Genomic DNA, 27,325 nt, shown 5'->3' with positions numbered 1-27,325 from the left:
TTGTGGGACAGGAGCTCTGTGCTTAATAACCCGTGTGCCTCTAGCGCCTGAGAAGCAACAGGCCCAGATCTAAGAATGGTCCTGCTACTCCTGGGCCTATGAAAGCCTTAACTTCAGAAATTTTACAGTGTATATTTTTCATACAAATACATTCTGAAGAAGTTTATGGCCTAGTTTTCTGACATTGTGGGGTTTTGTGTTTTTTTGGGGGGTGAGGAAGATTAGCCCTGAGCTAACATCTGTTGCCAATCTTCTTCTTTTTGCTTGAGGAAGATTGTCCCTGAGCTAATATCTGTGCCAGTCCTCCTCTGTTTTGTATGTGGGATGCCTCCACAGCATGGCTTGATAAGCGATGTGTAGGTCCGTGCCCAGGATCCAAACCAGTGGACCTCAGGCCACCAAAGCAAAGCATGTGAACTTAACCACTATGCCACCGGGCCAGCCCCCTGATTTTGCTTTTTGTTTTTTATGTAACTATAATGACTAAAACAAATATGAATAATTGAGATATAAGAAAAGGGAAAGCACACTTTAAGACTCAGTTGTTTATTAATGTAAATACGTGTGTGTATGTATGTGTTTAACCTGTGGCTTCCTCAGCAACCCTCATTAGAACTTAAACTTGGAAGTTGGCACAATACTTGGAACTACCAAGTTGGAACAATACCGATAAAAGCAAAGAAAAACATCTCCAGAATCACTTCCTTCACTTACATATTTTCAAAAATGTCTTTCATGAAATGAAAAACGGGATTTCAAATATACATAGACATTCTAAGTCCCCTAATGCTTGTGAATTTCGAGGCAAACATAACTACTGACAACCCCTTTTACACCCAGACTGTCTGAGCGCAAGGAAATCTCACTTAAATCCTTGTAGAACTCTTTGAAGGTCACAGAGGCTTAGAATATATGAATGTGAATTGGGTCAGTCTCTAATGATAATGGAAACAAGCAAATGTAAAGGGCCTGGGTTCTGGATTCAAATATACTTAGTTCAAATCCTGGCCTTGCTGCTCACCTGCGCATTGATTTGGGGCAGACAAGTAGATTAACCTCGGTTTCCTGATCTATAAAATGCAGATGTAACAGTACCTACCTGTGAAGGAGGGCTGCTGTTGCGGATTCCTTGAGATAATGTTTGAAAAGTGCGTAGTTCAGGGAGTAAGAGCTCAGTAAAGGAGGCTACTGTTATTCAGGTCGGTTCTCTTCGTAGTGATTGCATTGACACCTCAGGGCCTTGGCACATGGTGTTCCTGCCTGCTGAAACATTCTATTCTCTCACCCTGCCCTGGCAACCTTGCCATCATGTATGCTCCAACTCAAATGTCACACCCACAGAGAGACCTTCTCTAACCACTTTATCGAAATAGAACCTAAGTGCCCCATTATTCTCTACTTCCATTCTGTTTCCTTCATAACCTTTATCACTTTTAATTATTTCTTGGTTTACTTTTTTTTTTTTTCCACTTAGTAGCAGGTACCACTAAGCACAGTGTCTGGCACACAGTAGGCACACCAAAGATTTTTGTGGGATAAACGACTGAGATGTGAACGCCAAGCTGCTTGCTTAGTATATCTAAAAGGGCCTTGATATTCAGATCTTGGTTTAAGCATTTGGGGTAAGTTTTCGGCTAGATGTTGTTTAGTCTGACTTGCCTCGTATGTGTTTAGGAAAGCTCACTGGGCTATTAGCTAAGAGGGGTCCATGGTGTTTCATTCCCAACACAAACCCCAGTCCTCTGGCTGATCCTGGAATGTGTCTGATAGCCGGCCAGCGAAGATGGAAAGGTAGCATTTGCTGATTAAATTATACACTACCTGTGTGGGGAGTGGAGAGAGAAGGCGTGTGTGTGTGTGTGTGTGTGTGTATGCATTGGTTATATGCATGGACGTGGATGCTTTTACCTATACGTGCACCAACAGGTCAAAGGCTTTCCTAAACTGTCTGAGCCCCAGACAGAGGCACCCAAACAACATCTCGCGCCCTGATATGACCCAGGACCAGCTCTTCCAAGCTGAGGAAAAAACCCAGAAGGTACGTGCTTTCGGAAATATGGCAGTGTTTCTTTGTTTCGCCAGTATTTGTTTGCTTCCCTGAGTCTGTCAGGCTCTGCCCATTCCCAGAACAATGCCCAGGTGTGGTCTCTATACTGGCTTGCCCGAATGTGGAAGGGTTTCCTTGTGGTCTCCAAACCACCCCCTGTGCCATTTATGCCAAGGGCAGGGCAGGAGCAGTGAGGTGTGTGTACACGTAGTTTTACACTTTCTGGCTCCTGGTCCGGAGGCTTCCTTCAGGCCACTCGAACCAGAAATCCCTCCCTCCCACCTTGACCTCGAATAACCGGCACCAACCAAGAACCAACAGGAGAAGGGAGAGGCTGCAAACCTAAACATGGAAAGAAGGCAGGCAGGTGACATACATGAGCGAGGTGGGCCATGTGTAAGAGAAAGTGGGAGCCATGAGGAGGACAGTGCCTGCGGGACAGAAGCTCAGCCCAGCCAGCTGATTACTGCCCTGGGGGAATGTAGCTCCGGGGTTGCCAGCTCTTAAAATTTTTCTACAGAAAATTTGGGTGTTTAACTGTCATCTCCCAGTTTCAACTGTTAGCAACTAAGTGAAAAAATTTTTTGAACATATGCAAATCAAACAAAAATAACCCCACACATCTGAGGGCCAGATTTGATCTGTAGCCACCAGTCTGCCCCTTCTGCTTTAAGATCATTAATATTTTAACGAATGTTAACGGACTGCCCAACAGACTTAGATTCCCTTCCTTAAGGTGCAAAATTAATAGAAATGCAACACTTTATGCAGTCAAGTTATCACTATGGAGTTACAGTGGGATCTTCCACTTTTTACTATATACACTTTTGTTATCTTAAACGTTTTTTATAGCAAGCATATGTCACCTTTGTGCTAAAAAGAACAGAAATCTGAAAAAATAAACAAAACTGGGTGTATAATATACTACGTGGCTTTAACTCTTCTGGATGACACAAACACAACAAACAAATCATCCTCTTCATCTGCTTGAATCATTAATCTCGGTGTTTCACAGCCAGGGGTGACCTTGCACCCCCTAGGCTACATTTGGCAGTGTCTGGAGACATTCTTGATTGTCACAACCAAGGTGGTACCCTACTAAACATCTACAAGGCCCAACACGACTCCTCACAACAAAGAACTACCCAGCCCCAAATGCCAATAGTGGCTGAGAAACCCCGACTGACTTAAGGGAAAACAGCCACTGGTGGGACCTAGAATGTATGGGAAAGGTTAAGGGGCAACTGACGTCGGAAAACATTCTGTATGTCAGTGGAAAGTATCTAGTGATGGGCTAATGTTTCTATTCCTTATCTGTAGAAACTGAATAGTGAGAGAGTGCTGTTAAACACCCGACACGTCCTCTAGGGAGTTGTCTGTGGATTCGCCCTTCCTGTGCAATGACCTAGCAGGAGTTAGAACACACAACACAGGATGGCTACCTGGCAAAGATGATTTAGTGATGTCTGCCGTCTCAGAATTTGGGAAAACCTCCTCGACACTGGAAGAAGAAAAAAAGAGTTAGTTTGAAATATTTGCATGCTTTATGGTCCTCCCTTGGATTTGCCATGGGCAGATTTCAAAAAGTAGCTTCCTTATTTGCCTAGATTTGTCTCACTGTCCAACCCCATTTTATGCACCCACTGGCAAAACCCTGCGTTTAATTCTTCGTTCTCCCATTTGGGCTTCGACAACTATTTCCGAACAGTGATATTTGGGGTACATATTTCAAAGTCACACACACGCCACACTGGCAGGTGTGAGAAATTGTGGCGTCAATCAACCGTGAGTAAAAGCAATTATTTACTTGTCTTTCATTTCACTAATTGCGAGCTCAATCGCTTCTCCTCATAAATAATTGCAGGAATCAAGTGGAAGCTTTGAAGAAGGCCCTTAAAAAAGTAGTTTATCTAATAGGAAACCCTGATTGAACCTCAGCAGCGTGTGGTGCTAGGGGTTGCCTTTAGGCAACCCTGGGCTGAACCTTCAATGTGACTTTGCATTCCTCATCCGTCATTTTATCAAATGATCTCCATGACCTATTTGCATGTTTTGAGGATCCTGTTGCCTATGCTGCCATAATAGGCTGGTGATTTGAAGCCGGGTGATCTGTAGATTTCGCAGCAGACAGGCCATGTGCCTGCCCAGGTCTTCATTCTTACAGTCATTTGGAGTGGTGTGTGTTTCCACTCCTTGCACGTTCTTGAAGGGCGCTCCAAGGCACCCACAGGTGGAAGGGCCAGCAGACCTCAACAGGTTTGTTTTGTCAGCATAATTAAAACAGGTGCAGGGCATTCTTCTCATTAATTTCTGAACTGGTCAAGGAGCAGAAGTTTCCCTGGGATTATTCTAATTTGTGCTCAGAGCCAGCTTGGTTTGAAAAATAGGGCGTGGGACGGAGAAATGGGGGGTGGGGGGCACAGATGAACTTCTAATTTTCCGGGCCGATCAATCGTTAATCCTTCTCCTTAATTACTTTTTCTTTAACTTTGTGATGTGGAATTTAGTGCTCGGGAAAAGAAAAGAACTGAGAGCCATGAAATAAAGCGGGCTTTATCAATAGGTGATGGACACTGCAGGCGGCCTCAAAGCACGTCTGAAAGGCCCGCTTTGCCTGTGGAGAGAGGGTAATTTGATCTCCTTCATTTTCCTCGCTGGCACTTATTTCGGGCACGAATGGCAAGCTGTATTCAAATAGGGCTTTCAGAAACATATATCTTAAAACTGTGTTTTGCTTAAAATCATTTCACCTTTGTGTAACAGCACGTGAGTCTTCCTACAAGTACAAGACGCATCGAGACAGAAATAGGACCAGTTTTCTCAGGCAAGACTGATGCTGGGGAATGAGTGGTGATGCTCAGCAGAGAAGACATGCACAGTCCCAATCCCCTTATGAGAAATATTAATTTGGCTTTCTCATTAGGCAGAGAAGTAAATATGTGAAGCCCTGAAGCTGTTTCCTGTCTCCTGTTTCCAGCATTTTGTAGGCAGGAACTTCAGGGAAATCTGAGTTCTGGGGTCAGACGGACTTGAGTTTGACTCCTGGTCCCTAGTTCCCAGCTGTGTGGCTTTGGGGAATTTTCTTTGCCTCTCGGAGCCTCATCTGTAGAATGGGGATATTGTTTCCTACATTGCAGAGGTGGCGTGAGAATTAAATGAGATGAGCAGAAACGTTGGTGTCAACAGGGAGACCTGGGAGCAAATCCTGCCTCTGCTACTTACTACCTCTAAGCCTGTTTCCTTTTCTATAAAAGAAGTGTGCCACCCGTAATAAACATTTTGTGAGAATTAAATAAGTTAATGCATGGAAAGCACTAAGCATAATACTTGGTGCTTTGTAGGCAAACAGTAAATGGTAGCCTTTATTATTATTATAGTTATTAACAATGTATGTGAAATGTTTGGTGCTAAAATGTTCTCCCTTCCCCTCTGCTCCCAAACTCGCACTTACGTTCAAACTTGATGTTTCGCAAATTTTCTGGGAGGTCATGGAGGGCCACTTTTAGCCACTCATCCAGCTGCTTGGCAAACTTTCGGATCACCTGAGTCAAGCTGGAAAGAGAAATGATACGCTTTAAGTGCCTAGAGTGTGGCTCAGTCCTCCCAATATGTCCCGATGGGGTTTCATTTTCCCTAATCGTGTTTTGGCTGCAACCAGCAGGTGCCACTCACTGCAGCAACCTCAGAGACAGGGCAGGCAGCACAAGCCCTGCAGAGAGCTGGTGGGTCTGAGAAGAGCATGACGAGAATGTGCTCTGGTGCCAACACTGGTCGACGAGGGAGACACAGCTTGCGCAAGTGTGGGGAAAAGCCCACTGCAAGGCTTGGTGGCAGCTACAACTCTTGCCGCAAGCGAAACGCCATCCTTCATGTTTTTGAAGAGCCTCGTGTGAGGGGTGAAGACAGTGGGTAGTGGGCCTAAGAGAGCCGTTTTGCAATTGGCCTCTCCACCTCATGCTGCCCAGTCTTGTCTGAGGCCCCCAACTGGGGAGAAACCCTGTCTGCCTCATACCACCGTGCCTGCCCACGCAGCTTGGGCTCAGGCTCACCAAACTTCTTGCTGTTTGGCAGGAACTGGGAAGCAACAGCATGTTTTTTAACTGGCAACCAACCCTGACGTGGACCTTGAAACCATATCAGATTTGGAGAGTCAAGGACTACTTTGAAACAGGAGGTGGGGGGCAGGGCCAAGGAGTGAGGCGTTAGGGGGCAGCAGCTTGTCATATGAGGTCAGAATTTGGAGTTGGGAAGACATTGAGCACCATTTTCAAGCTCTCACCATCAAAATCATCTGCTCATAGCCAAGGTGCAATATCCTCCATGATGTCCCCTTTGATCAAGTTGGCCACAGGGACCTCTTCCCAATGCTGACATCCACACCATCTTTGCCTTCCACCAACACCACCTACCCTGACCTGGCTCCGTCTCCCACCAACACTCCTGTCAGACCATGATCACCAACCTCCACCCCGCTTGGCAATCCTCCCATGTTTTGCTGCTCACATACTCTTCCTTTTCTATGACTAATTCCAACCTTCTCCAGGACCCTAACCTCTCCAATCCCCCAACTCCCTCCTCCCCACCAGCAGGTGGCATCACCTCGTACTTCTTGGGGGAAAACAAACCTCAAAGGAAGAACATCGGCATTCTGCTACCCACATGGATCATCTCCCATGACTTCCTAACAGAATTAAGGAGCCATCCCTCCTCCTGTCCCAAGGCTCAACTCCCCAACTCATCTCCTCCTGCCCTCTCAGGAACCTTACATTACTGACCGTCCTTCCTCCACCTTTTCCTTTCTCTAGATCGTTCCTCTCATCATTTTAATGTGTTCAAGAATGTCTCACCTTAAAAACAAAAATCCCTCTTATTTCCTCACTCTGTCCCCTTAAGCTACCACCCTCTTTCTTCCTCTTCACAGACATACTTCTTCAAAGAGTTGTCTAGACTCTCTGTCTCCTTTTCTTCACCTCCCATTCATGCCTCACCTCACTCCCATCCCTTGACTTAAGCAGCCTCACACAGGGAGCAATGTCCATCCATGACACAAACCCAATGGACTCATTTTAATCTTCAGCTTGCTTGACATCTTGGCAGCATTCGGCTCTGTTACCCCTTCTTCCTTTTGGAAACATTTGCTTCCCTTGGCGTTTGTGACCCTTCAGACTTCTGGCTAGTCCTCCTTAGTCACAAAGCTCATGCTTCTATCCCTGAACACTATGTTTTCCAGTTCTTCCAAGTCTACTCCCGGGCCCTCTCTTATCTTGCTGTATTCCTTCCTTTGACAGTTTTCCATCCCTGCAGCTCCAGTCACCATCTACACTCACTTTTATATCTCAGAAGCAGAGATCTTCAGAAGGCCCGACCTGCTGCATCCAGGACACCTCCATTTAGAAGTCCAAAGGCACGTCAAACTTAACGTGTCCACTGAACCCATCATTTCCCCCTCAGACCTGGTTCTTTTCTTGTGTTCCCTATTTCAGTGTGAACTCTACTTTCCATGAAGTTTTGTTTTTAACTTTTTTATTATGCAAAATTTCAAATGTACCCCATGATAGAGAGAATAGTATAATAAACCTCCAAGTATCCATGACCCAGCTTCAAGAATTAGCAACATTTTGCCAGTTTAATTTATCGCATGCCACTCTTTCTTTTCTGGAGTGTTTTAAGCAAATTCAAGAGGTCATATCATTTCAAAAACTTAGTATGCATTTCCAATATTCATTTAAATATGTATGTAAGTGTACCCACGCACACATTTAAAACCACCATCCCATCAGTATACATAGCAGAATGAGCAGTAATTCCTTAATATTATTTAAAACCAAGTCTGTACTCAAAATTCTCTATTTCTCACAAAGACGTCTTTTAGTTTGTTGAATCAGGATCCAAACAAGGTCCGCACACGGCATAAAACATATAATATTGTCTTCTATTTCTTAAGTCTTTTTTATGTTCTATTTCATGCCATTGGTTTACTGGCAACATCATGTTATTTGTTCCCTGGAATGTCCCACATTCTGATTTGGTTAATTTCTTCCTTGTAGTGCCGTTTAACCTATTCATCTATCCTGTGTGCTTCCTACAAACTGGCAGTTAGGTCTAAAGGCTTGCTTAAATTCAGTTATAATTTTTTAGGCAAGAAAACATTGTAGGTGGCCCTTGTGCTGCCCACTGCCTCCCATCATGAAGTTTATAATGTCTGCTTGTTCCTCCTTTTGTGTAGGAGTGTTTCTCTTCTCTAATTTTGAGACTCAAATAGTCTCTCTTCCCATTACCAGGTATTACAGATTTTATCTCCAAGTCACCTCTCAATCTCATCTAGTTTTCTCCTTTTCTCCCTACTTCAAGTTATCATCGTCCTCTTTTACCTGCACCACTGCAACAGCTTCTGAAGAGTCCACCCCACCCTGCTTGCCTTCCCACCTCAACTCCATCTTCCATGTTGTAAGGGGGATTTTTTCCAAAACATTTGCAATTCTGATCTATTTCACCTTCTGATCAAAACTCCTCAATGCTTTTACATGATTCTTAGGATAAAACCCCAAATCTTCACCATGACACCCAAGGTTCATACTCCAGCCTTGCTTTCCTCTCCAGCCTCAGCTTGCATTTTCTCCCTTCATCCACATGCCAGTCCCACTGGCCTCCGTCCACTTCTTTCCCATCCCAGGGCCTTTGCCCTTGGCATCCTTTCATCCAAGAGCATCCCACCCCTCTTCACCCACTCAACTCCTCATCATTGATATGATCTCAGACCAGATGTTACTTCCACAGGAAAACCTTCCTGGAAGCCCCCTAGACTAGGTCAGAGCCCCCTGTTATTCTTCTTGAAGGGTGCTGTGGTTGTGACAGTTGGTAACCATACACTAACTTGTGTGATTATCTGATTAATGCCCATCTCTCCCACTAGACTGTATGCTCCATGTAGAGGGCAGGGCCAACGTCTATTTTGCTTATCACTGTATCCTTAGTACCTACCATAGTGCCAGACACCTAGCAGCCACATAAGAAACGTTTGTAAAATGAAATGAATGAATGAATGGCTCCCAGCTCCAAATGGACAGACCTCAGATATATTCCCCACAAGACCGTACCCAAACTGTCCCTCCGTATCTCTCAGACTTCAGCTCCTCCCACTCTCCCCGGGCTTACTCCATTCCCGCAGCACCAGCCTCCTTTCTGTTTCTCCAGGCCCTTGCTCACCTCACCAGGGCTTTTGCATTTGCTGTTCCCTCTGTCTAGAAAGCTCCTGCCCCAGATAGCAGCCTAGCTCCCTTCCTTACCAACTTCAAAGGTTTGTTCAAGCCTTGACTACAGTATTTGAAATTGCTGGTCTCTCCACTCTTGCAGCTCTCCCACTATCTCAACACTCTTGCGCCTGCCATATGTTTTAAAAAGATTTCTTTGGTTTCTGTGATGAAAATTGACTGTAGGAGGGCAAGGACAGAGCAGGAAGATCTGTGTGGAGGTTACTGCAATATTCCAGACAAGAGGGTGCTAACAGTAGAAATAATGCGATAATGGTCAGATTAAAATATCCTGAAGGCAGAGGCAACAGGACTTCCTGGTGAGTGGGTGTGGGTGTATGAGGAAAGAATGGAGTCGAGTAAGTCTTCCCGAAAGAAAAGGGATTATCTACACCCTCTGTGCCTAGTAGAGCACCTGATATACAGGAGGTGCTTAATAATGTTGAACACCAAGTGAACTCAAACTACTGCACGTGTAATAAAGCCAAAGTTCAAAAATGGTATCACTTATTAGCACACTGAACCCAGTTTCTAAGTGAGAAGACTTCTCAGAATATTTGGCCTCTTTTGACAGAGGTCAAAATTCAGAGAAGTGCCAAGAGTGACCATCCTTGGCTGTTGGACCAACAGGGAGGGTGGGCTTGCCTTTCTCCACCCATGACACACTGCCCAGAAGATGTTACTCGCAGCTGGAATGGGGGAGCTGGCCTTAGTCCGGGAGCAGGAAGTAGGCAGGACTGCTGATGGGGCCTTTTGCTTCATGCAATTGTTTGATTTTATTAAGCTGCAGAAAAGTGGGGAGGGGTTCAGCTCAGAAAGGATTCTATTTTGGGACTCAGACTTGAGCTGCCGGACTTTTAGGAGTAACCTAAACATTCGAGCTGCTCTGCTCTGGTGTCGAATGAGCAGGTGAAGAGCCGGCCTCCCGATCACCTAATCTAAGAGCTACCTTCTGGCCCACCCCACCTTCCTGCAGCATCAGATGATGCTGACCATCACCCCTCTTCTTGACATACTCTTCTCTGATGGTGTACACCCTGCAGCCTGACCTCCTTCCCTGCTGACTTGCCCTCGTCTCCTCCCTGGGCTCTCCCTCCTCCATCTCACTCCCCAGGCTGGCACTCCCAGGGGCTGCCCTGCCCTGCTAGTGACACACTTTCTCCCCACTTTTGTGCAGAGGGTTCCCACATCTCTAGCTACAGCTTCAGCCCTTCTCCTGTATCTTAATTCCATACGGGTAGCTCCCTGAATGACCTCCAACAGTGATGCTGGTATAACAGGAACAGTGGTGATAACAACAGGCACCTTTTAATGAGTGCAATGTGCCAAGCACTAAACACTTCACATGTATTTTCTTATTTAATGCTCACATCAACCCTTTGAAGTAGGTACTATTGTTAGTCCCCACAGAGAGTGAAAAACAGGCTCAGAGAAGTTATTTTATTTGTCCAAGGACATGCAGCAAGTAAGAGGAAGAGCCAGGTTTCAAGCCCACATCTGTCTAGCTTCAGAGCCTGGACTCACAGCCTTATCTCATTGCCGTCTCAGATGATGAAAACACCCACACTGTGCACCTGTAGATGCCGCATGACTCCCCATCTCCAGACCAGAGCCTTTTCCTGCTTCCCCAGCAGGGCATCGCTATTGCTTTACTATCTCAGTCTCAGGCCTCAGTCTTCTCTGTGCTTCTTTGATGTCTTGTCCTCCCTGCCTAATCACCATCCCTACACACATAAGTGCCCGCGCACACACATACACACACATGCTTTCTTACTTCTGCTTAACCAATCATTATTAACAACCATGGTGCCAGGATCACTTAGGAGATCACAAGAGGTGAAAAGCCCAAATTTGAGAATAATCTACCTTTCTTATAAATAAGAGTGTGTGATTCATGGTTATCTCTATAATATTGTCATTTATTCACCTGAAAGCATATTTCAATATGCTTTACTGCCCTTGGAAAGGGAGAGGTGTGTCTGAGCTGGTGAGTGGGGAGCTGTGCTCCAGCCTGGGCCTGCCAGGGGTGTAAGTGAGGACTTCTAGAGCCCATTCTCATTTCCACCCTTGACCAGGCACAGGGCCAGGCACAGAGACGGTACTCAAACAAGTTTGAGGGATGAATGCCTATATAAAACTGTGAAAAGTCAGCTGTCAGATGAAGCCTGGCCTTTGGAATAATTTTGTCTTCCTGATTTAATGGAAAGGCAGTGTATTTGTAAGCCAAAGATGGCTTTGGTATTTAATTAACTATGTCATTTAAAAAACAATGTCTTCTCTGGCAGACTATAAACTCAAAGAGAGCAGACAGCATGTTTATCTTCCTTAATGCTGGATTCCAGGACCTAGCTCAGTGCCTAGCACATTGTGGTGATCAGTAAACATTTGTTTAATGAATATTTGAATCCTGGCTGTTTCATTTATTTGAAGCTGAAAGTGAACAAGTTATTTCAGCTCTTAAGCTTCAAGTTGCACATCTGTAAAAAGAAGCCAATTATAGAGAAGAAGGCAGGGGTTAGCATTTCATTTTTACCCCAGACGCTGCTTTATAGTAAACTATAAATGCCTTGTATGTGTGTGTAATACCTATAAAGCATGTGAAGAAATATGTAAAGCAATCTTATAAAGGTGTGCACACTTTTACCAATGCCTCAGGAGGTACCTTCTCAGTACAAAATGAGGGTAGAGTTTTAGCCATTATCTAGTTCACTTGATCATTGCACAAGAAAGAATTTAATAACTCAAAGCCTAAAGGGGTCGTTTTATATATATATAATTATGTATAATGTAATAATACAATGTAATATATTTCATATGTAATAATTATATTTCTTTAATATATTATAGTAAAATTAATGTTATAATATAATTAAATATTACTAAATATGTCATATTAACTATATAATATATAAATATACTATTTTTATAATCCTATGTATATTTTAAGATCATACATATATATGCATAGACATAGAGTTATAAAAATAATTCAGTCATCGTGTAGAACCCTTGAAAAGTGCAGAAAACCATGAGACTAAACTTTAACCATAATCCCACCTGGAGGTAAACCTCATTAGCCTATTTAGTTGTGCTTCTGTTCCACCTAGAATGTGAAAAATTGGAAAGGCAGATAATCTATAAAACCAGAACTTCTCTTTAACCCATCAGAGAGCTGAGGTCCCAACCACCTAGCCTAGAATTTATGGAAAGACAGGCACCTTCAAAGAGAGAAAGACTTTGGACTAGCTCATCTCTGCTTGAGGGAGGAAAGCAGGACATCCTCATAACTAGGTAAAAGAATTCAGCTCAAATTTTTTTAAACAAATTGCTAAACACCAAGTGTGAACAATCATGAGCGTATAGAACTCCGGGAGCCACAGATCAAAGAAAGTTTACAGGTATTCACAAGATCTTCTCCACAGACCTCACCAGGTGCTCATGAGAAAGACTAGGGGAAGGACGAGAGAACAAAGAAAGCCTATGTCTGAGTGCAAACTCAGAGGAGGGGAGCAGCCACTGCTGTGGAAAAAGCATGAAGCCCGACCCGGACCTTTCTCCCTTGGGACAAAAGCCTCAAGCGGCTAGGGGAAGGGCAGGAAACACTGTTGACTCCAGGGCACAGGGAGAGATCCACTGCAGGTGGGTGAAGGATAAAAACCTTGGTAGAAACCATCATGGGCTTAGACTATTGGAGATTTATCTCAGTGGTGGGACAGGATCACTGAGATGCCCAACTCTGAGATCCAAAAACCACAGGGCTTGCTTAAGACTGAGCCAGAACAACAGAGAAACTCCCCCACCTCTTGCCCCAGCCCCAAACAGGCTAACAAGCGTAGTAGAGGTACACAGGGAAGGCCTAAAGCTGACGCAGAGCAGCAACACTGAGAAAACCCCCTCAACAAACAAGCTTCCAACCTAAGCACAAGGTACCCCAGAAGAATTTGAATTTGGTGATGCAGTGAAGGTAACCATAGCAACAATAAAGCCCAAACCCAGTGAACTCCTGAATAGCTGATTAAACTTCTCATATTAAGAGCCTAGGAGAAAAAGAGGTATACCCATTTCCAGGCATAAATACTATTTACCTCAGTCTCCACCGTTCTACACACTGTTCATCAGTCATTCAAAAATTATGACACACACAAAAAATTAAGAAAAAGCACCCATTCTCAAGAGATGAAGCAATCAACAGAACCAGACTATCAAACAGGGAATTTAAAATAACCATGATTAATACATTAAAGGATCTGATGGAAAAGGTGAACAAGCAGCATGAACAGATGAGGAATTCTAGCAGAAACATAGAACCTATAAAAAAAAAGAATTAGATGAAATGTTAGAAATGAAAATAAAAACAAAGTATGGTAACAGATGAAGAATGCCTTCAACAGTCTCATTAGGAGAGTTGACATACACAGAAAAGGAGCAGTGAACCCAAAGATAGGTCAATAAAAATTACCCAAACAAAAACACAAAACGAGTGAAAAGAGTGAAACAGTGCATCCAAGAATTGTGGGACAGTATCAAATGGTCTAACATACATGTAACTGAAATTCCAGAAGGAGAAAGGAGAGAGAAAACAGAGCAGAAGATAATGGCTGGGAATTTTCCAAAAATATATACATCAAAGCACAGATCCAGCAAGCTCAGAAAACCTCAAGCAGGATTCAAAACAAACAAACACCTAGACACATAATATTTAAACAGCTGAAAACCAAAGATAGGAAATCTCGAAGGCAGCCAGAGGAAAAAAGGCACAGTCCATACAGAGGAGGAAAGATGTGCACAGACAAACATGCAAACCAGAAAACAATGGAGTGAAACCTTGAAAGCGCTGAAAAGAAAACAAAAAACTTGTCAATCCCCAATTCTATACCCAGTAGAAGTGTATTTCAGAAATGAAAGAGACTGTTTTAGACAAACAAAACTGAAATAATTCATTACCACCATACCTACAATACAATAAATGTTAAAGAAAATTCTTTAGGAAGCAGAATAAAATATTACACAAAATCTTGGATTTACATGAAGAAATAAAGATAAGGAATCATTAGAATAAAACTAGATTTAAAATATTGTTTTCCAAGTCTCTAATCACTCTAAAAGATACCTATCTAAAGCAAAAATATAAACTGTGAGTTTATAGCATATGCAAAACCAAAATGTATGACAATGATAGCAGGAAAAATGAGAGGCCAAATTGAGAGTATACTGTCGTAAAGTTCTTACACTACCTGAGAAGTAGTATAATATTACGAAGGTAAACTGTAATTAATCAAAGATAATATAAACCCAGAGGCAACCACTAAAAAAAACTTTAAAAAGAGGTATAAGAAACAAGCCAATTGTAGAGAGGAAATGGAATGATAAAAAATAATTATCTCAGGGGCCAGCCTGGTGGTGCAGCAGTTAAGTTCACACAGTCTGCTTTGGTAGCCTGGGGTTCACAGGTTCGGATCCCACGTGTGGACATATGCACTGCTTGCCAAGCCATGCTGTGGTAGGCATCCCACATATAAAACTAGAGGAAGATGGGCACAGATGTTAGCTCAGGGCCAGTCTTCCTCAGCAAAAAGAGGAGGATTGGTGGTGGATGTTAGCTCATGGCTAATCTTCCTCCAAAAAAAAAAATAATAATAATAATTAACCCACAGCTAGCCACAAAAAGAGGAAAAAAGGAGCAAAAACTGAAGGAACTAATAGAAAACAACTTGCAAGATGGAAAATTTTAATCCAACCATGTTATTAATTACATTAAATATAAAGGTCTAGACATGGCAACTAAAAATGAAAATTGTCAGATTGGATAAAAAAGCAAAGCCTCACTATATGTTGGCTACATGAAATCTACTTTAAATATGAAGACATAGAGTAACAGGGTGGAAAAAGATATACTACACAAATACTAATGTAAGAAAAAAAAGCTAGAGTAGCTATACTATTATCAGACAAAGTAAACTCCTGAACAAGAAATGTTAACAGGGATAATTAAAGACATTACATTATGAAAATCAATCAATTCATCAAGAAGACGTAACAATCCTAAGGTGTATGTACTTAACAAGAGAGCTTCAAAATACATAAAGCAAAAACTGATATAACTAAAAAAATAAATAGACAAATCCACAATTGTAGTTGGAGACATCTACACTCCTCTCTTGGTAATCAATAGAACAAATGAACAGAAAATCAGTAAAGACATAGAAAACCTAAACAATGCTATCAACTAAATTGACTTATTTGACATTTTAGAACACTCCACCAAATGAGAGTAGAATATACATTCTTTTCAAGGACACATGGAACATTCACCAACATAGGCCATATTGTGGCCATAAAATAAGTCTCAACAAATTTAAAAGAACTGACGTAATACAATGTATGTAATCTGACTATAAGAGAAATTAATAACAGAAAAATATGTTTAAAATTCTCAAATATTTGGAGATTAAACAACTTACTTCTAAACAACCCATAGGTCAAAGAGGAAGTCACAGGGAAAATATTTTTAATTGAATTAAAATGAAAATACAACATATTAAAATTGGTGGGATGCAGCTGAGCAGTGATTAGAGAAAAATTTATAGCGTTAAATGCTTTGTTAGGGGGCTGGCCTGGTGGCACAGCAGTTAAGTTCCCATGTTCCACTTTGGTGACCAAGGACTCACAAGTTCGGATCCCAGATATGGACATGGCACTACTTGGCAAGCCATGCTGTGGTAGGCGTCCTACATATAAAGTAGAGGAAGACGGGCACGGATGTTAGCTCAGGGCCAGTCTTCCTCAGCAAAAAGAGGAGGATTGGCAGCAGATGTTAGCTCAGGGCTAATCTTCCTCAAATAATTAAATAAATAAATAAATAAATAAATAAATAAAATAAATGCTTTGTTAGGAAAGTAGAAAGATTTATAATCAATGACTTAATCTTTCAGTTAAAGAAACTAAAAACAGAAGAGCAAATTAAACTCAAAGCAAGAACAAAGGGTAATAAAGATAAAAGCAGAAATCAATAAAACTGAAAACAGAAAAACAATAAGAAACCAGAAAAATCAGAGATACCAAAAACTGATTTTTGTGAGAAGAGCAATAACATTGATAAACCTCTTGGCACAGTGACCAAGAAAAAGGAAAGAAGACACAAATTACCCACATCTGGAATGAGAAAGGGGACATCACTACAGATCCTACAGATATTAAAAGGGTGATAAGGAAATACTACGAACAGCTTTAAGCTCATGAATTCAAAAAGTTTAGATAAAATTCTATATAAACTCTTCCAGGAAATAGAAGATACAGTCTTATTTTATGAAGTCAGGATTACCCTGCTACCTAAACCAGAGAAAGACATTACAGGAAAGGAAAACTAAAGATCAATAACTCTCACGAACCCAGACATAAAATCCTCAACAAAACATTAGCAATTCAGATCTAGCAATCATATATATATATATATATATATATATATATATATATATATGAAACCATCATGACCAAGGGGGTTTACCATGGAAACAAAAGGCTGGTTTCAATATTTGAACATAAAACATCATCATCCACCATATTAATAGACTGAAGAAGAAAAAAAATATGATAATCTCAATACAAAAAAGCCTCTGTCAAAATTAAAAATACTTTCATGATGAAAATTCTCAGCAAAGTTGAAATGGAAGGGAACTTCCTCAACTTGATAAGTGGTATCTACAAAAAAACCTACATCCAGCATATTTTACAATGAATGCTGAATGCTTTCCCCTTAAGATCAGGGAAAATGCAAAGATGGCCACCCTCACTTAGGCTGGGACAAAATTCTACAGGTCCTAGCTGGTGCATTAAGACAGGAGAAAAAAGGATATATAGGTTGGAAGTCAAGAAATAAAAGTGCCTCTACTCCTAGATTACGTGATTATACCCAAAGAAAATCTCAAAAATTCTACAAAAAATCTATTAGAACCAATAAGTGAGTTTAATAGGATCTCATGATACAAGACCAATAAACAAAAATCAGTCATATTTCTGTAAACCAGCAATGAAAAATTGGAAATTAAACTTAAAAAAAATAGTATCATTTACAACAGCACCAAAACACATGAAATACTTAAGATATAAATCTAGAAAAATATGTGCAAGATCTATATGCCAAAAACTACAAAACACTGAAGAAAATCAAAGTTGGCCTAAATAGAGAGTTACAGTATACCATACTCATGGATTGGAAGACAATGTTGTTAAGATGTCAATTATTTCAAAATTTATCTATAGAGTCAGCGATATCCCAATGAAAATCCCATAGGACTTTTTATAGATTCTACAAAATTAATAGACAAGAGCAAAGGAACAATTTTGAAAAAGAAGAACAAAGTTGGAGGACTCACACTGCCAGACTTTAAGACTTGCTATAAAGGTACAGTAATCAGGAGAGTATGGTATTGGTGAAAGAAGGGACACTTAGAGGAATGCATCAGAATTGAAAGTCCGGAAATATACCCACACATACACGGCCAATTAATTTTCCACAAAACTTCAAAGCAATTCAATAGAGAATGGTTAGTTTTTTTAACAAACGGTGGTGGGATATTTAGACCTCCATATGCAGAAAGCAAAAATGAACTTTGATCTCTATGTAGACCTTGCACCATCTACAAAACTCAAATGAATCAACATAAAGTAAAATTTAAAGTCTAGAAAACTGTAAAATGCAAAAAATGTAAAACCTAAAACTTCCAGAATGAAATATAGAAAAATTTTTGTGACCTTTCTTGGGAAAGAATTATTTGATATAACACCAAAAGCAAAATCCATAAAATAAAATATTGAGAGGTTAGACTTGATCAAACTTAAAAAGTTCTGCTCTTCAAATGATACTGCTTATAAAATGAAAAACCAAGCCAGAGAGCGAAAGAAAATATTTTCAAAACACGTGTCTGATAAAGAACTTGTTTCTAGAATATAAAAATAATTTTCAAAACTCGATAATAAAACAACCCAACAAAAAAAGTAGGCAAAATATTTGAACAGCTACTCCACCAAAAAATATATGTAAACGGAAATAAGCACCTGAAAAGACGCTCAACATCATTAGTCATTTGGAAAATGAAAATTAAAACCACAGTGAGATATCACTACACAACTACACAACTGGCTAAAACAAACAAACAAAATCATGACAATACCAAGTGCTGTTGAAGGCACAGAGCAACAGGAACTCCCAACATCATCTGTAGGAATGCACTTTGGATTCCTACAGTTTGAACAGGTTGGTAGTTTCTTATAGTGTTAAATATATCCTCACTATATTACTCAGCAATCACAACCTAGGGATTCACAGGAGGGAAATGAAAACTTACACACAAACCTGTATGCAAATGTTGATACTAGGTATATTCATAATAGCCAAAAACTGAAAACTCAAATGCCCTTCAAGTGGTGAATGGAAAAACAAACTGTGATATATCCATACCATGGAATACCACACTCAGCCATTAAAAAGAACAAATTACTGATAGATGCCATAAGACAGAGTATGCTAAGTGAAAGAAAAACTCAAGAGGCTACATACTCTGTGATTCCATTTATGTAAGATTTTGGAAAGTGGGAAGAGGAACTGACTAAATAGGGGCATGAGGAAATTTTCTGAAGTGATGGAACTATTCTATATTTTGACTGTATACACTAAAAATGGTGAATGTTAATGAATAATCAATAAATCTGAATGAAAAATAAAAAGCTGTAAAAATATAAATAATAACAAAATAAATTGATAGAACTAACAACAAAAGTACTATTGTATCAATAAACGTAAATGGAGTGGACTTATCTAGTAAGAGAAAAAATCAGATTGGATTATAAAACAAATTCTAATGGTTCTATATACAAGTGAGTTATAAAAGTAACAAAAGGATGGCCAAATGTATTCAGACAAATGAAAACAAAAAGAAAACAAAGGTCATGATATTAATATCAGACAAGTTAAATTCTGGGCCAAAAAAACAAAATACTAAATGAGATTTGATAACGCTAAGAGTGCAATTCACAATGAAGATGTTGCAATTCATAATGAAAGTATTACAACTCTCATTGAAGATAAAGCAGTTAGAAATATCAAAACACCAAATAACATAGCATCAACATTCAAAAACAAAAATTATAGGAAATACAAGTTGCAATAGGTTAGCACAAATCAGCAGTAAATTTTTATCTTTCCTTTCTTGGTCCATAGCAGTCTAAGTGGACAGCACCAAGACAACAGAAGAACTAAGTAACAATAACGTGGGTCCAGATATGTGCATGTCAAAGACACACACTTGTGTATTTGTACTTTGTAGCATAAATAACCAGAAAACAATAACTCCTAACAATTGGAAATTTAAAAATGTTCTTTTAAAATTCTTAGGACAAAGAGGAACTCCAAATCTGCAAAATCTCCAGAAAACAATCATATTAAAATATTATATATGGAAACCTACGGAATATAGCTAAAATAATGCTCAAAGAAAAATCCAAGCCTGAAATACTCATGTTATTAAACAAGAATTAAGGAAAGTAAATAAGCATCTAATTTTTGGTAAAATTTTTTTTCACTGATGTAACACAAGCACCTAGAATGGGCCAGACACATATTGGGCACTCAATAAATATTTGTTGAATAAATGAGTAACAGAGTAAACTTCAGAAAGGAAAAAGAATGAGTTAATAAAATAAAAGCAGAAATTAACGTAGTAGAAAAAAGAAATAATAATAACAGCGCCAAGAGCTTGTTTCTGAAAAAATAAAAGAAAATAGGTAACTTAAGCACCAAGCAATGGAAGAAAGCACAACTACACAAACTAAATGTAGTAAAGCAGAAATAATCATGGACACAGAGGAAATCCAATGAGTCTACAAACCCACTTTGCTCAACCCTAAGCAAATAAATTAAATTAAAGATCTGGAAGAAATGAATAATTTTCTAGGAAAATATAATTTACCAAAATTTACCTCAGAGAAGATAGAAAATCTAAACTGACCAATTACTATAGGAAAAAAAGAAGAAAAATTTTAAAGATTTACCCTCATAAACCACTAGGTCCAGATGCCTTCAAAGGGAAATTAATTCTATGTAATCTTCCAGAGTAAATAATTTTTTTTTGGTGAGGAAGATTGGCCCTGAGCTAACATTTGTTGCCAATCTTCCTCTATTTTGTATGTGGGACATTGCCACAGCATGGCTTGATGAGCAGTGTCTACGTCTGTGCCCAGGATCCAAACCTGCGAACCCTGGGCCGCCAAAGGAGAGCAGCACTGTACCAGCCCCTAAGAGCAAATAATTTTAATGCTACTTAAACTGTTTCAGAGTTTAGAAAAAAATGTGGAGGAAGGCTTCCAGATTCCTTTAGGAAGCAAGAATAACATTGATACGAACAGCTGCAAAGATTAAACACAAAAGGAAAATTACAGTCCAATCTCACTGTGACCTTTGATGTAGAAATCCTAAATAAAACGTTGACAAATAAAGTCCTGCAGCACATTAAAGAAAACAGTATACTATCAGTGGGTGGGAGGTTATCCTAGGAATGCAAGAATGGTTCAATGTTAGAAGATGGATAATGTGATCATTTCTTTAGACAATAAAAAACATTGGATAATACTCAAGAACCTTTCTTCATAAAACATTCAATGAATTAAGGAAAGATGGACATTTCATAATATGATAAAATATATCAATCTTAACCCAAAAGCCAGTATCATGTTTAATGGAAAAACACTGGATTTGCATTAAAACATTAAAAAACACTGCATTTGCATTAAAGTCAAGAACTTTAACATGTTCTTGAGACATAAGCCAATGTAATTCAACAAGAGAAATAAATGAGAGGTATAAAAATTAGAAATACCAAGGTAAAATTATCTGTATTTGTAGATAATATGATTGTAAACCTGGAAAATCTAAGAGAATCTCAAAAAAGGAATACAACAATAAGATAATTAAATTTAACATGCTCAGGTCCAAATATAACACACAGATATCAACAGCTTTCATATATATAAACAACCACCAGTCAAGAGATATGGAGGAAAAGTCTTCATTTATAACAGCAACAAAAGTAAATAAATATCTAAGAATAAATTTAATTTAAAAATGTATAGGATTTATATGAGAAAAACATTTAAACATTCCTGAAGGCCACAAAATTAAAGATAAAAATAAATGGCAAGGCAAACAGTGTTCTTTGTGAGGAATTCTCAAGATCATAAAGATATAATTGTCCCTAAACTTAGCTATAAGTGTAAAGTAACCCCAATAAAAATACATATATATGTTAAATATGTACATATTTATTTAAATAGGCAACCTAATGCTAAAGTATTTCATATGGAAAAATAAGTGACAATAACAGGAAAAGTCTAAAAAAAAAAGGAAAGTAAGTATGAGGAGTTAGTCCTACAAAATATTATTGTATGTTTAAAAGCACAAAACTTACAACAGAGGGACCCTGGAACATGAATATATAGAAATATCAATGGTATAGGATAAGAAGTTCAGAAATAGCCCCAAGTAAATACATATAAAATTTACTATACAAAAAGGAGGCATCTCAAATCTGTGAAGAAAAGATAGAATAATTAATGTGGTGTTGGGACAATGAGAGAACTGCTAGGGAAAAAAATGAAGCCATATTTTACATCTTACACAAGGATGAATTCCAAATTGAACAAAAATTCAAAAGTACAAAATTAATCCATAAGTTTAGTGGGATAAACCATGGTAAAATTATTTTATAACTGGAGTGGGGGAGATTTTTTAAACTATGATACAAAAATCCAGAACCCATAAAAACAAAGACTGAGAAACTCAACTACACAAATATGTCTTCTGTATGGTGAAGACAAAAGAACAACAAAATGAGAAAATATTTGCAACTCTTATTACAGATAAATCGTTAATATCCCTAATAAATAAAGAGATCCTAAAAATCAATGGGAAAAACATCAACTACCAAATAGCAAAACAGTCAATGGGTAAGCACAGAGAGTTCACGGAAAAGAAAATAGAAATCATTCTTAAAGATATGAAGAGATATTCAACTTCATCCTAATAAGAGAAATGCAAATGAAAACTTCACTGAGAAAAGTGTAAGTTACATATCCTTTGGTCCAGGAATTCAGCCCTCTAGAAATTTATCTCGCACATATACTCCATGTAGTAGGATGAGTGGTGGTTCCCCCCAAAAACATGTCCACCCGGAACCCGTGCAGATGACCTTATTTGGAATAGGGCTTTTGCAGATGTGACTAAGTTAATAATCTCGAGATAAGATCTTGGATTGACTGGGTGGGCCTTAATCTGATGAGAAGTACCCCTATAAGAGACAGCAAGACACACAGAGTGGGAGTCAACGTGAAGATGGAAGCAGAGACTGGAACGAGGCATCTACAAGCCAAGGAACACCAAGGACTGGAGGCAACCACCAGAAGCTGGGAGAGAAGCAGAGAACAGATCCAGCCTCAAAGTCTCTGGAAGGCAACAATCCTGCCAAAACCTTGATTTCAGACTTCTGGACTCCAGAACTGCAAGGGAACAAATTTCCATTGTTTGAAGCCACCCAGTTTGTGGTACTTTGTCATTGCAGTCCTAGGAAACGAACATACTCCACCCTGTAAAAGGATGTGCTTTAAACATCACTCATCACAGCACTGTTTGTATTAGGACAAGACTGGAAACAGCAAGACAACGGATTAAATTTAATACAGTGGAATATTATGCAGGTGAAAAAAAGCTCTTTATAAACTGATGTGGAATGCTCTCTGTAACAGGCCCAATAGGAAACAGATGCTACTCAAAATAGGAGAGTTTATTTACAAGGGACAAGAAATAAAGGTGTATACAGGCATAGAGGAACCCATAAGGGAAAACGCTGCACCCTGGGGTTAGGGGCAGTGGGCTCTCACCACCGCCATGCCCAAAGGACAATCTGGAAGGAGAGAGACTGCCTGAAAGGCAGCAGAGCCGTGTAGAGGGACATGGCCAGCCCAAGGCAACTTCACAGGGAGGGAGGCAGAGAATCAATCTCCTAACTTCACTCTCCTCCCTCCCTCTCTTTGATGTCCCTCGTGACCCTCCCCATTGGCTGATCCCAGCCGGAAGCCAGAGGGAAAGGGAGCCCTGTGAGGTCCTCCATGCGGTCCACCCCGCAGGGCAGAGGTCAGCAAGGAGCCCGGTGGAGAGTGCCTCTGGAGGGGCATGGAAGCTATCCAACTCAATCTCCAAGATGGTTTTTTTAAAGCAAGGTACAGAGTAGTATATACAGTGTGTCATCATTTCAGTAAGAAAGAGAAGAAGTATTGTATATGCATTGGCTACATGTTCATAGGAGATCTGGACAGACCCCCAAGAAAATGATCATATTTGATGCTCTGGGGAGGGGACCTGGGTGTCTGGGGAACAAGAGTTGGGGGAGACTTTCCATTGTGTGCCATATTATACCTTTTGAATTCTGAACCATACAAATGGTTCAAAATATTAAAATTTTTATTTATGTTCAAAAATGTAAACAAAATTTAACTTTTACAAGTCCAATATTAATGGTCTTTACCAGAAAGGCCCCTAGATAGTACATGATTATATTCAATAAAAGAAGAAGCAGGAACAATAAAAGCTGGGGACCAGCCATGGGGGAGACGAGAAGCATGCCCACCTGTCAGGTAACGCCTGCAGCACGGTGGGCATCAGCACTCCGGAGATAGCTTTGTAGAGGATGGAGTCACACACGCCGACGATGTTCACCACCGTGGAGGAGCCCAGCACAGGCAGCATGTGGGGCGGCATTCCTTGCCAAAAGTGCAGAAGGAAACTTTGAACCTGTATCGACCCACAGAGAGGAGAAGAACCACGAGGTTACACAGGGCCCTCCCAACAGAGCCCAGGGACTTGGCCAAGGCCAACCCAGTCGGCAGTGCTGTCACCCACTTCCCCCGCAGCGGCAGAGGCCGCCCCAGCCTGGTGCAGCTTCGGAGGACCTGCAAGGTCCTCCTGTCCCAAGTCTTCCCCCTGCCCACCCGTGTGGCATGCCCCCTGCCAGAGAACCAGTTGGTCTGGCAGTCTGGGGTCTCCTCTGCCCTGGGAGAGGGGAGTAGCATGTTAATCCATCGGCCCCTTCATGTCCACTTGGTCTGGGAAAAGTTTAAGGAAGGGAAGGCGGGATATCGCTCTTAAAAAGCTCAGAGCACTAGTACCCACTATTCTTTGGGCCCATTGGTGCCTCGGGGGTCCCTGGGCGTTCTGGAAGGAAGGGAACAATGTGGGAGTTGTAGGTAAGAGGAATGTGTCTGAAGGGAGAAGAATCTGAAGAGTAGGGGCCGTAAAGGAAAGTCTCTTGATTCAAATTTGCGTGCCCAAAACTGGATAAAGTGCAAGCGCCTCTTCACGTACAAATTCTTCCATTGTCCCAAAGAGCACTGGCCACTTGTTGCCATTTTGGGGTGCTACATGGTGATATCTAGGTGGTGAGCTATGTGGACACTCCAACCCCAACCACTAGCACAGAACAGAAATATAACAGGCACTCAAAAATAGTTATTATTGTTAATATGATGATAGCAGGAACTCAAGCTGTGTTGCTGATGAATGAATGGCAGCGCGAATATCCAAAGCAGAGAACTCCTCGATGCCCCTACAGTTATATCTTGTAGTGTGTGAGCTGGAGGTCACGGAGAGAGCAGGTAGGGAGTGGAGGGTGGGACAAGATAAAGGAAGTGAAGGGAAATAGTAGAAGGTGGTGAACTGGTGAATATAACAACATTCAAAAATATCTAGACTTCAGCTAACATTGAGGACTGGTTCATCTGGAAGATAGGAGGGAACAAATAACCGAATTTTTGTGAATTCTCATAGGCTCAACTTGGTTCCTGGACTGTGTATCCTTCTTTCCCCCACAGATGGGCAGTCTTGAGCCTATACTAAGATTCCACATATAGCATTACCACATCCCTGGTTCCCCAAATGAATCCTGATCCCATGTAGGAGATAATTTAGTACCCTAGTCTAATACTTTGGAGGTGGTATTATTATTTATTGAGTGCCTACTATATGCCAGGTACTCGGCATAGGATCTCTCATTTAATACTCACAATACTGCTACAGCTGAGAATCATTACTCTCATTTTGCAGACATTATTTGTCCAAAGCTGGACAGCAAGTCAGGGAACGGATGAAGTGGGGCCCATGTCTGCCTATCTGTCCACCTGTCAGTCTCATGGCTAGTTTGTTCTTTACGTAGTACGTGGGCTTCAACCCTATTCCTGAGACCCATGTCTCTCCTTGGACCACTGCCTGCTTCCCAGCTTTCTTTGCTCCCCACTTCTGGTGACCTGCAGTGTCTCTCAGGTCCCTCTTAGGAGGAAGGTCTTGCTTTCCTTTGACCAGGCTACCTGTGACCCCCGCCTGGTGACCTTAGCTCAGCCTTGGGCAGACTGACTCCCCTGATGTCCACAGTCAGCCTGGACTTCCCAGCGTCAACACTGGATGGGAGGCTTGGCAGAGGAGGAATGGGGAGAAAAGCATGCCCCCTGACTTCCTGGGGGGGAGTGGTAAAAACATGATCAAAATGGTGCATGAAGACAGGTCTATAATTTGTGAAACTCAAATCACAGTTAATGTGTTAATCCCATGACAGTGAAAATATTGCAAAGTTTTCATCCAGATTGAAAATTAAAACAAAGAAAATTCAGATGAGTTAAGATTGCCTTCTAGGGTTCCAATCCTGGCCCCACTACCAACTAGGGGTGTAATATCTCTATGCCTCAGTTTCCTTACCTGTGAAACAGGAATAAAAGTAGTATTTACTGCACAGGTTTCAGTAAAGGTTTCTAAAAAGTACTTATTATAGTCCTTGGCATAGTAGATGCTTAATAAATTAGCTATTATTATCATATCATGGAGGCACTACCACTACTAGGTCCAAGAAACCAGTGTGCTGCCCGAAGCATTTGAGACACACTTGCCTAAGTTTCTGAGTGTCACGCAGCCAGGATCCTCATTGTGGCTCTGCGCACCTGTCAAGGTTCTTTTTCTGTCATTTGGACACCTTGGTGGCTGAGAGTTGGCCTGGCCTCGGCCTGGAGATAGCCACATCTCCAGGATAAGGTGCTTGCCCTCCAGAGACCCTCTGCTGTCCCCTGATCCCAGCTTGTCCCTGGACACTGGCCTCAGGCTGGGGCTTAGACCTCCCTGCCTTCCCTTCCAACTCTGAGTAAGAAGTTCTGCCCAGTTGATTCCTAAGATTTGGTAGATTCTGAATTCATTTGCATCTCTAAGCTCTCCTTGCATGCAGCTCTACTCTGTTTTTTTTATATGAGCAGTCAATTTCTAGCAGAAATTGTGGAAAAGATCAGCAGCTGTGTACGTTAAAACAAATCTGTGGGAAATCAGTGTCTTTAGCAGGCATCTGTTTCAAGCCTGTTCATGTAGCACAGGGAGCCCTGATGAGTCCCTGGTCTCCTGGGCAGCCCTTGTAGAGGGCATATTATCCAGTTTTGACTTCCCTTGATACCCTCTGCATTTTAGACTATTTAGTGTCCAGTGGTACCAGTTCCTCAGAGCGAGAGGAAAAAAGGAGGTAGAACAGCGTAAAGCTCAAGCTCTGACACTTGGAAGTCAGGTGTGAAATGGACAGACACAGTATTTACACCAGGAGGCAGAGCCGACAGGACCTCCCAACAGACTGCATATGAAGGTTGAGGGAAAGAGAAGAATTAAGGCTTGTGGCTTGAGAATTGGGTGGGTGGTCGTGGCAATCTAAGACTCGGGAAAACAGATTCGGAGTGGAAAATTAGAGCTCTGATTTGGCCATGTTAGGTTAGATGTCAAGTCAATTGAATCTGGAGCTCAGGACTAAATATATAAAAATGAAAATTACCAGCTTTTATACAATGGAGATGATGTCTACCTATTATTAGGATGAAATAAGATAACTTATGTAAAATGTCTGGCACCGTGTAGGCATTTAACAAATGGAAACTCACTATTAGACAGAAGGGAGAAGTTCTCCTTACC

At 40.8% G+C, this 27,325-nt stretch overlaps 1 protein-coding gene across 2 annotated transcripts in view; it reads right to left on the bottom strand.

The window, feature by feature from the left end:
* The window catches only part of RFX4 (regulatory factor X4), a 160,752-nt gene that overhangs the window by 42,001 nt on the left and 91,426 nt on the right, over positions 1-27,325 (bottom strand). For both annotated transcript variants that reach the window (XM_014865835.3, XM_070507197.1), the window contains exons 8-10: positions 23,970-24,133; positions 5,499-5,599; positions 3,490-3,548 (exon numbers count right to left, since the gene is read on the bottom strand). In XM_014865835.3, the coding sequence (XP_014721321.1) occupies positions 3,490-3,548; positions 5,499-5,599; positions 23,970-24,133 (324 nt within the window). The remainder of the gene's footprint in view (positions 1-3,489; positions 3,549-5,498; positions 5,600-23,969; positions 24,134-27,325) is intronic.

Source organism: Equus asinus, chromosome 4 (assembly GCF_041296235.1).
Source record: "Equus asinus isolate D_3611 breed Donkey chromosome 4, EquAss-T2T_v2, whole genome shotgun sequence".
Taxonomy (NCBI): Eukaryota; Metazoa; Chordata; class Mammalia; order Perissodactyla; family Equidae; genus Equus; species Equus asinus.
The sequence above is the reverse complement of the archived record's forward strand: the minus strand, read 5'-3'. Positions and strand labels throughout refer to the sequence as shown.